Raw genomic sequence first — 12,490 nt, forward strand, 5'->3', positions numbered from 1 at the left:
GATTTTTTATGATTTTATTTGCAAATTATTTTTTCTTACTTATATTATCTACTATTACTTATATATTATCTATTACTACTACTATTACTTATATTACTATATTTACTATTACTATATTATTTACTATTACTTATATTACTTGTATTACCTACTATGACTTATATTACTTTACTTATTATCTACTATTATCTACTATTACTTATATTACCTACTATTACTTATATTATCTACTATTACTTACATTATCTATTACTTATATTATCTATTACTTATCTTAACTACTATTACTTATATTACTTATCTTATCTACTATTATATTACTTATATTACCTACTATTATATTACTTATATTACCTACTATTACTTATATTACTATATTATCTACTATTACTATATTATTTACTATTGCTTATATTACTTGTATTACCTACTATTACCTATATTACTTATATTACCTACTATTATATTACTTATATTACCTACTATTACTTATATTACTATATTATCTACTATTACTATATTATTTACTATTGCTTATATTACTTGTATTACCTACTATTACCTATATTACTTATATTACCTACTATTACTTATAATACCTACTATTACTTATATTACCTACTATTACTTATATTACTATTATCTACTATTACTATATTATTTACTATTACTTATATTACTTGTATTACCTACTATTACCTATATTACTTATATTACCTACTCTTACTTATATTACTTATAATACCTACTATTACTTATATTACCTACTGTTACTTATATTACATATATTATCTGCTATTACCTACTATTACTTATTACTTATTACTTATATTACTACTATTACCTACTATTACCTATTACTTATATTATCTACTATTACTTATATTATCTACTATTACTTATATTATCTACTATTATATTACTTATATTACCTACTATTATATTACTTATATTACCTACTCTTACTTATATTACTATATTATCTACTATTACTATATTATTTACTATTACTTATATTACTTGTATTACCTACTATTACCTATATTACTTATATTATCTACTATTACTTATATTACTTATATTACCTACTGTTACTTATATTACATATATTATCTACTATTACCTACTATTACTTATATTACTTATTACTTATTACTTATATTACTACTATTACCTACTATTACCTATTACTTATATTATCTACTATTACTTATATTATCTATTACTTATATTATCTATTACTTATCTTATCTACTATTACTTATATTACTTATATTATCTACTATTATATTACTTATATTACCTACTATTATATTACCTACTATTACTTATATTACTATATTATCTACTATTACTATGTTATTTACTATTACTTATATTACTTGTATTACCTACTATTACCTACTATTACTTATATTATCTACTATTACTTATATTATATACTATTACTTATATTACCTACTATTACCTACTATTACTTATATCACCTATTACTTATATTATCTTCTATTACTTATATTACTATATTACTTATATTACCTACTATTACCTATATTACTTATATTATCTACTGTTACTTATATTATCTACTGTTACTTATATTACCTACTATTACTTATATTACTTATATTACCTACTATTACCTATATTACCTTTACTATTACCTACTATTACTTATTTACTCTACTATTACTTATATCATCTTACTTATATTATCTACTATTACTTATATTACTTATATTATCTACTTTTACTTATATTATCTATTGACGCAACATGGTGGGCAATGGACATGTATATATTTGCCACAGCGATGATTCCTTATTTCCATTAAAACTTGTAATGATCGGAAATAAAGCTTAATTTCCTCTTACTCACTGCTGCTAAAACAAGCCTGCCTGGAAGTGTGTGTGTGCCAGCCAGCCAGCCAGCCATCTGGACTGTTATCCATACCAAGAGGATTCTGGCCACTGGAAGTCGACGTCAGTAGCAGCATATCGGTTAGAAACAACAAATCGACAGGGTCTGGAAAATCTTAACTGTTATGCTTTGAATCCCAACCCTTCTGAGTGTGTATAGTGGTATGTTGTTTACTCATGTTTCAAACGTTGCTGCAGAGTAGAGACTGATGAACTATAACTGAGCTGGAGAAAATGGACTGTCAGTCTGCCTGTGGTTGTAGGGAGTAACCTGTAAAAGTACTTTAAAAAAATAATTAAAAAAAATATATATATATAATTGTGTGTGTGAAATAAACACATTCAGGAGAGATTAAGATTTTTTTTACTGCACTTCACATCCGTGGTCTCCAGGTTGACCAGAAATTATTTTATGGCCCCCATTCACAGTATTGATCAACACTGATCAACTTCAATTAGATAATTACATTTACGGAATTGAGAAATTTGACAACATTTTTTCTGGGTTAAAACATGTGCTGTAGATGGCTATGTGCTAGCTAGGTGATTACACACATACACTACCAGTCAAAAGTTTGGACACACCTACTCATTCAAGGGTTTTTCTTAATTTTTACTCTTTTCTACATTGTATAATAAAGTGAAGACATCAACTATGAAATAACATATGGAATCATGTAGTAACCAAAAAAGTGTTAAACAAATCAAAATATATTTGAGATTCTTCCAATAGCCACCCTTTGCCTTGATGGCAGCTTTGCACACTCTTGGCATTCTCTCAACCAGCTTCATGAGGTAGTCACCTGGAATGCATTTCAATGAACAGGTGTGCCTTGTCAAAGTTAATTTGTGGAATTTCTTTCCTCCTTAATGCATTTGAGCAAATCAGTTTTGTGTTGTTACAAGGTAGGGGTGGTTTACAGAAGATAGCCCTATTTGGTAAAAGACCCAAGTTCATATTATGGTATGAACAGCTCAAATAAGCAAAGAGACGACAGTCCATCATTACTTTAAGACATGAATGTCAGTCAATCCGGAACATTTTCAACAACTTTGAAAGTTTCTTCAAGTGCAGTCGCAAAAACCATCAAGCGCTGTGATGAAACTGGCTCTCGTGATGACCACCACAGGGAAGGAAGACCCAGAGTTACCTCTTCTGCAGAGGATGAGTTCATTAGTTACTAGCCTCAGAAATCTGCAACTAACTGCACCTCAGATTGCAGCCCAAATAAATGCTTCACCGAGTTCAAGTAACAGACACATCAACTGTTCAGAGGAGACTGCGTGAATCAGGCCTTCATGGTTGAATTGCTGCAAAGAAACCACTACTAAAGAACACCAATAAGAAGAGACTTGCTTGTGCCAAGAAACAAGCAATGGACATTATCCTGGTGGAAATCTGTCCTTTGCTCTGATGAGTCCAAATGTAAGATTTTTGTTTCCAACCGCCGTGTCTGTGAGACACAGAGTAGGTGAACGGATGATGGCGGAGGAAGTGTGATGGTGTGGGGGTGCTTTGCTGGTGACACTGTCAGTGATTTATTTAGAATTCAAGGCACACTTAACCAGCATGGCTACCACAACATTTTGCAGCGATACACCATCCCATCTGGTTTGTGCTTAGTCCCACTATCATTTGTTTTTCAACAGGACAATGACCCAACACACCTCCAGGCTGTGTAAGGGCTATTTGACCATGAAGGAGAGTGATGGAGTGCTGCATCAGATGACCTGGCCTCCACAATCACCCGACCTCAACCCAATTGAGATGTTTTGGGATGAGTTGGACCGCAGAGTGAAGGAAAATCAGCCAACAAGTGCTCAGCATATGTGGGAACTCCTTCAAGACTGTTGGAGAAGCATTCCAGGTGACTACCTCATGAAGCTGGTTGAGAGAGTGCCGAGAGTGTGAGAAGCTGTCATGGCAAAGGGTGGCTACTTTGAAGAAATATCAAAAATATTTTGATTTGAACACTTCTTTGGTTATTCCATTATTCCATATGTTATTTCATAGTTTTGATGTCTTAAATGTTATTCCATAATGTAGAAAATAGTCGGAATAAAGAACCCCTGGAATGAGTAGGTGTGTCAACTTTTGACTGGTACTGGGTGTAAGATATATCTTTATCACACACACACAGGTTTTGGGAGCTGTGCCAAAGCCGCCTCTATACCCACGTCTTGGTTCATCACTGGTTGAATTATGGCTGTGGGTTTGTTCAACCTAGGAATAGCTGCCTTCCATCCATCCATCCATCTCTCTCCGCTTCTGCCGGATCCAGGCGTCATGACGATAGTAAATTGTTTGTTTTCAACCGGCTGCCATTTTGAAATGTTATTAGCGTCCTTTATTATAGGCTGCTTGGCACTGTATCAGCATGAGTTGGTGCTTGATATTAATATAGGGCCTGCAGGAGAGAATGATGGGGTATTTATTCATGATAGTCACTGGTAAAGGTAGCTTTCCTTCCCCAGTCAGAGAGACTGTATTAGCAGACAGTATGAGCACACACACACACCCCTTAGTAGGAGAAAGTCAGACTGACAATAGGAGCCGTATGAGAGACAGGAAACTGACCTGATCAATGACTGTTGCAGAGGTGTCTCTTTCTCTCTGAACAGTATGACAGGGAAGGGAGTGGAATTAACCAGCATGAAATGACAGCTGTGCTATAGGTTAATTCATGTCACTGTCTTCAACACTCTCCCTGGGTGGGGTGGGGGTGAGGGCTAGGTAAGAGCCAGGGAAGGGACCCTCTTCTTATGCCCCCATAGGGAAGCTCTCCCTCTGGGACCTGGTAGCAGGTCAGTCAAGAAATGCAAGACAGACTGTCTCAAAACCAAGTTTGGCAAACCAAGTTGCCAACTTATTCGGTGACCTCTCACATTACAACACTGCTGGTGTCTGTTGCACACTAAAAGACATTTGATCACTTTTTTTCTCTTTCCAAGTCCATTTGGTAGTATTTTAGGTCAGTTCAAAAGGTGTCATTTGAGGAGTCAAAAACGGTGCTAATTTCAAGCCGTTAAATATCTGCTGTGGCTATTTTAAAAACAGCTTGTAGCGGATAAATAAACGCAGAGACAAAAATAGTGTGTTGACAGTAGTTGTGATCTACGCCTGCTTTGTCCAGTCAGCTGCTGTGTAACATGCTCCCTACATCCATTGCATTGCCCCCTGCATAGAAATAGAATGACTGAATGACTACTACACTATTTCTATGGTCTTCTGTCCAGTCTGGTGTTGTGTAATAATACAAACCCCTCTCTTGTGTTTCAGTTCTGTGTGGAACTGAACCAGGGCTCGTTGGACAGCGTGAGGAAGTGGAGAGGACCACGGGGGGTCTGGAAGAGCACCGTCTCTGAGAAACCCACAGGACTGTCCAACAAGGTAAGGATACTGATGACCTCCCTGCACGAAAAACAGTTTTTCTTCTCTCTGTCTTTCTTGCTTCTCTCCCCCTCTCTCTCTTTCCATCGCTCTCCCGCTCTTTCTTCCACCCCAGCCCCTCTTACAATCTGACATCCCATCTGAAACAGACCACCCATCTCAATTAGTTCACACAGCCCAGAAGTAAACAGACATTATTACTGAAAAATGTGCTAACCCTTTACGCTCAAACATAACCTCTTTACTAAGGGTCTGTTAACAGTGACCAGATGTAGCACAGTAGATCCCTTGATCTAAGTCCTGCTGTAGTGGTCAAAGGTCAGATGGTCTAGTACAGTATGATTAAATCTGGTGGATTTATGGGACCCTTAGAGAGGCCCTTTCTGTTCCCATAATGTCTGTCCAACACCATAAAGAATCTCTGAGGGCACACACACACTCTGTCTTCCCAAACACCACGAGATCTAGAGAGCAGTGTTTAACCTCTGAGGAAACCAGTCTTGAAATTGACCCTTGAAGTAAACTTGAGCTTTATTCTGTGTCTGCCTGATGGCTCCTGTCAAGATGGATAGTACAGATAATGTGGAGGGGGGGTCAGTAAACAAACCCTCCTAGTCCTCCCATCTGACCACAAGTACTGTCAGCCTTCCAGCCCTCCCAGCCACTCTCCTAGTCTTGCCAGTGTCAGCCTTCCTGCCAGTGTCAGCCTTCCTGCCAGTGTCAGCCTTCCTGCCAGTGTCAGCCTTCCTGCCAGTGTCAGCCTTCCTGCCAGTGTCAGCCTTCCTGCCAGTGTCAGCCTTCCTGCCAGTGTCAGCCTCCCTCTCCGAGTCCTGCCACTGTCAGCCTCCCTCTCCGAGTCCTGCCACTGTCAGCCTCCCTCTCCGAGTCCTGCCACTGTCAGCGTGTGCAGTTTGTCAAGGAGCTGTATTGTATTGTGAAGATGCTCTGGAATGGAGTTCTAACTCTGCTGCTCTGACCTGTTCACTATAGAGCAGGATCTCTGTGTACGATTCAATTAGTTTTATAATGGATTTTGGTGGAAGGTGTGTGTGTGTGTGTGTATAATTTCTTTTTTTTTTTTTGTGTAAGTGTTTGTGTCTGCTTTCTGCACACGGTTTAGAAAGCTCCATTGAATTAGCAGCAGGAAGATGTAGCCAGTGGGTATCATATCTGTCTGAGGCTCCGCTGCAGTGGCCTTCTTCTCTGGCCTTAATTATCTATGACACGTCTGTTTGTCTGTGTCTGTGTCTGTCTGTCTGTGTCTCTGTCTGTCTGTGTCTCTGTCTGTCTGTGTCTCTGTCTGTCTGTGTCTCTGTCTGTCTGTGTCTCTGTCTGTCTGTGTCTCTGTCTGTCTGTGTCTCTGTCTGTGTGTGTCTCTGTCTGTCTCTGTCTGTGTGTGTCTCTGTCTGTCTGTGTCTCTGTCTGTGTGTGTCTCTGTCTGTCTGTCTGTGTGTGTCTCTGTCTGTCTGTCTGTCTGTGTGTCTCTGTCTGTCTGTCTGTGTGTCTCTGTCTGTCTGTCTGTGTGTCTCTGTCTGTCTGTCTGTGTGTGTCTGTGTCTGTCTGTCTCTGTTTCTGTCTGTCTGTCTCTGTTTCTGTCTCTGTCTGTCTGTCTTTCTGTCTGTTTCTGTCTGTCTGTGTCTGTTTCTGTCTGTCTGTCTGTCTGTGTCTGTCTGTGTCTGTCTGTCTGTTTCTGTCTGTGTTTCTGCGTGTCTGTTTCTGTGTGTCTGTCTGTCTCTGTGTCTGTCTGTCTCTGTGTCTGTCTGTCTGTCTCTGTGTCTGTCTGTCTGTCTCTGTGTCTGTCTCTGTGTCTGTCTGTCTGTCTCTCTGTGTCTGTGTGTGTCTCTGTCTGTGTGTGTCTCTGTCTGTGTGTGTCTCTGTCTGTGTGTGTCTCTGTCTGTGTGTGTCTCTGTCTGTCTGTCTGTCTCTCTGTCTGTCTGTGTGTCTGTCTGTCTGTCTGTCTGTTTCTGTCTGTGTCTGTCTGTCTCTGTTTCTGTCTGTCTGTCTCTGTTTCTGTCTCTGTCTGTCTGTCTTTCTGTCTGTTTCTGTCTGTCTGTTTCTGTCTGTCTGTGTCTGTTTCTGTCTGTCTGTCTGTCTGTGTCTGTCTGTGTCTGTCTGTGTCTGTCTGTCTGTCTGTTTCTGTCTGTGTCTGTTTCTGTCTGTCTGTTTCTGTCTGTCTGTCTCTCTCTCGCTGTCTCTCTCTCGCTGTCTCTCTGTCTCTCTGTCTCTCTGTCTCTCTCTCGCTGTCTCTCTGTCTCTCTGTCTGTCTCTCTGTCTCTCTGTCTCTCTGTCTCTCTGTCTCTCTGTCTCTCTGTCTCGCTGTCTCGCTGTCTCTCTGTCTGTCTCGCTGTCTGTCTCTCTGTCTCCCTCTCGCTGTCTCTCTCTGTCTCTCTCTCTCGCTGTCTCTCTCTCTCTCGCTGTCTCTGTCCTTCTCGCTGTCTCTGTCTGTCTCTGTCTGTCTGTCTCTCTCTCGCTGTCTCTCTCGCTCTCTGTCTGTCTCTCTCTCACTGTCTGTCTGTCTCTCTCTCGCTGTCTCTCTCGCTCTCTGTCTGTCTGTCTCTCTCTCTCTCACTGTCTGTCTGTCTCTCTCGCTCTCTCTCTCGCTCTCTGTCTGTCTGTCTCTCTCTCACTGTCTGTCTGTCTCTCTCGCTCTCTCTCTCGCTCTCTCTCTCACTCTCTGTCTCTCGCTCTCTCTCTGTCTCTCTGTGTGTGATGCTGACCGTGTCTCACCCTCCAGCACATGATCCCCTCCTGCCCCAGGGGCAGACCCACCAGAACTCAGAGAGGCTTATTCTTCCCTAGGTGAGAGAGATCTCATTTAACTAACAGAGAGAACTGAAGATACAGCCATGCCTTCATCTACAGTATACAGGCCAGACATCCCCAGGCTCTCTATATTTAGAGAGGGTAGATCAGGCTTTAGTGATATAGAGACTGAGCTCAGGCTTTGGGAACTTCACTGAAAAATGAGTTGACTCCAATTCTGGTTCAAGGGTTTTCTGGAAGTTTGACTAGTCTTCTTACTTCACTGCTGTCTGTCCTCTGTTCCACCAGGGAGTCAGTTATTCTGGGTTCCTGTGGGACAGCTCTTCTGGGATTGACTTGAAAGATGCTTCCGTCCTGGAGAGTCCTGTTGGCAACGGGAAACACGCCCGGCCGTATCTTGCCCACTTTTATGTAAGTCAACAGGGAGTGTGTGTGTTTGGTGGGATCTCCATATGCTGATCATAAAATGACTGTAACAGAACACATGACTCATTTTATTGCCCCTATCAATACCATTATAACCATATAATGTCCTGCCGGAGAGACTAACATTATGTTAATGGTTAATATGTGACTAGATTGGATCATCTGAGCTGACGATGGTCAATGTCCACATGAGAGCTCCGGCCGTGTCTGGGGCTGAGGAGTCCAACGTTAGGAACCACCACTCTGAGGAGGTCAAGGCCCACAGGCTGACCTCTAGTATCCAGAATGCACTGAAAGGTCAGTAGCTAAAGGTCACCCTATTCTGTCTTTTCAAAACTTATGTCCTCTTTCTCTTCCAGTATTCTTACCCACTTTCTCTTCCTCAGTGGGTTATTTGACGTTGCTACATGGCTAATGTCCATCTGTGGTTTCTGTGTGACAGTTCAGAAGGGCCTGGTGATGTTGGGGGACTTTGGCGTTTCCCCCCAGAGCAGTGAGCTGGACCAGCTGAGGAAGGAGCGGCTGAGCCCCCTTGTGCCCCCCAACATGTTCACCAACATCAGCACCCGCTCCCCCCAGGGCTCCCTCTGTCTGGACAACATCTGGGTTAGCAAGTCACTGAAGAAGATCTACGCAGGTCCGTCTGTCTGTCTACAGATGTAACTGTGTGTGTCAGAATATGTAGCATTCATACCCTTCTAGTTATGCCCACTGCAATAAGATACCAATCTAACCATTGGCACATGAATGCTCCATTTGCATGTCTGTTTCTGTGATGAGCTTGGCTATGGAGTGGTTTGAGTGCCACCAGGAATTTTATCTGAATCTTTAACCTCTGACCTGTATGTATCTCCATGTATGTGCTGCCCCCTGCAGGTCACTGCGTGGTGGTGCGGGAGGGCCTGACCAACCCCTGGATACCTGACAACTGGTCCTGGGGCGGGGTGGCGTCCGACCACTGTCCCGTCATGGCCGAGTTCTTTGTGGACGGGGCGCTGAAGGAGCTGAGAAACAGAGTTGCCGTGGTAGAGAGAGGAGAAAGTATGTCGAAACACGAACGGTGACTCGCGGTCGCCACGGACATACAGATGTGGCCGTTGTGGAGGGAGATTGTGACATCATGTCATGTCAAACTGACCTGACTTTGCTCTGGACTGGATGCTACTTTGGTCTGGTTTTTGCAGTGGAGCAAAGGGTGGATTTACCTGATGAATGTGAATTGAAGCACCGAGATTGCCTTTTTAGTTTCCTTTATCAATGTACAGTAGAGACTACCATGAAATTGTTTTGGAGTAAATAATTTAAGAGGTGTTTGTGTGCGTGCGTGTGTGTGTGTGTATGTTATAGACAGACATGAGTGTGCCAAAACCATTTTTAATATGTATATGAAATAAAAGGAAATGAATAGACATTCCCTGTGTGTCCAGTCGACTGATCTTATGAGATACAACCACTGGAGTCCTACCTTGTTCAATATGATACAAGCAAAAACAACATGTGAATTTCACATGATTCTGTTGTACTTGTGCCTGTGACCTACCTCAAGTGGCTGTAGCTTATAGCTTGCACACTGCTGCACAGTAATACTGGTACATTTAAGTCGGTGAGTGAAGTGGGAGAGGTTGGAGCTTAGATGTTGAAGCCATTTAAATCTGTTCTATTAAATTGTGTAAGTGGGCGTGTGTGTGTTTGGAAGTGAGGAAACGAGGAAAATTGGCATGGAGCCCAGCAACCAATTACTAGCTCCTTTCAACATACTGTCTGATCAGATGAAGATAGCATACAGTATGTGTACACACACAAACAACTCTGAACTACTGTGTGCAGTGCCTTCAAAAAGTATTCACATTACTTTTTCTACATTTTGTGCTGTATGGGATTAAAATGGATTTAAATGTCATTTCTTGTCAATTACACAATATACTGTTTTCTTTTTAAATGAAAAATAAAACCCTAATATATCTTAATTACGTAGGGGGTTGAACTCTTGAGTCAATACATGTTAGACTCACCTTTGGCAGCGATTACAGCTGTGAGTCTTTCTGGGTAAGTACCTCAACATTTTTTACAGACGCACCATTGACAGCATCTTGTCAGGCTATATCACTTCCTGGTACGGCGACTGCACCGCCCGCAAACGCAGGGCTCTCCAGAGGGCGGTGCAGTCTGCACAACACATCACCAGGTGCACTGCCTGCCCTCCAGGACACCCACAGCACCCGATGTTGCAGGAAGGCCAAAAAGATCATCAAGGACATCAACCACCTGAGCCATGGGCTCTTCACCCCGCTACCATCCCGAAGGTGGACCAGTGCATCAAGGTGGAGACTGAAAAACAGCTATCGTAAATAGCCATCACTAGCTGGCCTCCACCCAGTACCCTGCCTGAACTTAGTCAATGTCAGTAGCTGGCCTCCACCCAGTACCCTGCCCTGAACGTAGTCAATGTCAGTAGCTGGCCTCCACCCAGTACCCTGCCCTGAACGTAGTCAATGTCAGTAGCTGGCCTCCACCCAGTACCCTGCCCTGAACGTAGTCAATGTCAGTAGCTGGCCTCCACCCAGTACCCTGCCCTGAACGTAGCCAATGTCAGTAGCTGGCCTCCACCCAGTACCCTGCCCTGAACGTAGTCAATGTCACTAGCTGGCCTCCACCCAGTACCCTGCCCTGAACGTAGTCAATGTCAGTAGCTGGCTACCACCCAGTACCCTGCCCTGAACTTAGTCAATGTCAGTAGCTGGCTACCACCCAGTACCCTGCCCTGAACGTAGTCAATGTCAGTAGCTGGCCTCCACCCAGTACCCTGCCCTGAACTTAGTCAATGTCAGTAGCTGGCCTCCACCCAGTACCCTGCCCTGAACGTAGTCAATGTCAGTAGCTGGCCTCCACCCAGTACCCTGCCCTGAACGTAGCCAATGTCAGTAGCTGGCTACCACCCAGTACCCTGCCCTGAACTTAGTCAATGTCAGTAGCTGGCCTCCACCCAGTACCCTGCCCTGAACGTAGCCAATGTCAGTAGCTGGCCTCCACCCAGTACCCTGCCCTGAATGTAGTCAATGTCAGTAGCTGGCTACCACCCAGTACCCTGCCCTGAACGTAGTCAATGTCAGTAGCTGGCCTCCACCCAGTACCCTGCCCTGAACGTAGCCAATGTCAGTAGCTGGCCTCCACCCAGTACCCTGCCCTGAACGTAGTCAATGTCAGTAGCTGGCCTCCACCCAGTACCCTGCCCTGAACGTAGTCAATGTCAGTAGCTGGCCTCCACCCAGTACCCTGCCCTGAACGTAGCCAATGTCACTAGCTGGCCTCCACCCAGTACCCTGCCCTGAACGTAGTCAATGTCACTAGCTGGCCTCCACCCAGTACCCTGCCCTGAACGTAGTCAATGTCAGTAGCTGGCTACCACCCAGTACCCTGCCCTGAACTTAGTCAATGTCAGTAGCTGGCTACCACCCAGTACCCTGCCCTGAACGTAGTCAATGTCAGTAGCTGGCCTCCACCCAGTACCCTGCCCTGAACTTAGTCAATGTCAGTAGCTGGCCTCCACCCAGTACCCTGCCCTGAACGTAGTCAATGTCAGTAGCTGGCCTCCACCCAGTACCCTGCCCTGAACGTAGCCAATGTCAGTAGCTGGCTACCACCCAGTACCCTGCCCTGAACTTAGTCAATGTCAGTAGCTGGCCTCCACCCAGTACCCTGCCCTGAACGTAGCCAATGTCAGTAGCTGGCCTCCACCCAGTACCCTGCCCTGAATGTAGTCAATGTCAGTAGCTGGCTACCACCCAGTACCCTGCCCTGAACGTAGTCAATGTCAGTAGCTGGCTACCACCCGGTGACTCAACCCTGCACCTAAGATGCTGCTGCCCTATGTACAGAGACATGGAATCACTGGTCACTTTAATGTTTACATACTGTTTTACCATTTTAATTTAGTACCAGTCAAAAGTTTGGATACACCTACTCATTCAAGGGTTTTTCTTTATTTTTACTA

General features: G+C 43.1%; 1 protein-coding gene across 1 annotated transcript in view; it reads left to right on the plus strand.

Annotated features, from left to right (window-relative positions):
* Positions 1-9,913, plus strand: part of LOC106588677 (endonuclease/exonuclease/phosphatase family domain-containing protein 1) — a 30,265-nt gene extending 20,352 nt beyond the window's left edge. Inside the window, exons 3-7 of the mRNA XM_014177903.2 lie at positions 5,200-5,310; positions 8,362-8,484; positions 8,652-8,796; positions 8,942-9,136; positions 9,376-9,913. Of these exons, the coding sequence (XP_014033378.1) occupies positions 5,200-5,310; positions 8,362-8,484; positions 8,652-8,796; positions 8,942-9,136; positions 9,376-9,563 (762 nt within the window). The 3' untranslated portion in view covers positions 9,564-9,913. The remainder of the gene's footprint in view (positions 1-5,199; positions 5,311-8,361; positions 8,485-8,651; positions 8,797-8,941; positions 9,137-9,375) is intronic.
* Positions 9,914-12,490: the final 2,577 nt, after the last annotated feature.

This window comes from Salmo salar, chromosome ssa27, assembly GCF_905237065.1.
Source record: "Salmo salar chromosome ssa27, Ssal_v3.1, whole genome shotgun sequence".
In the NCBI taxonomy this organism is placed as follows: Eukaryota; Metazoa; Chordata; class Actinopteri; order Salmoniformes; family Salmonidae; genus Salmo; species Salmo salar.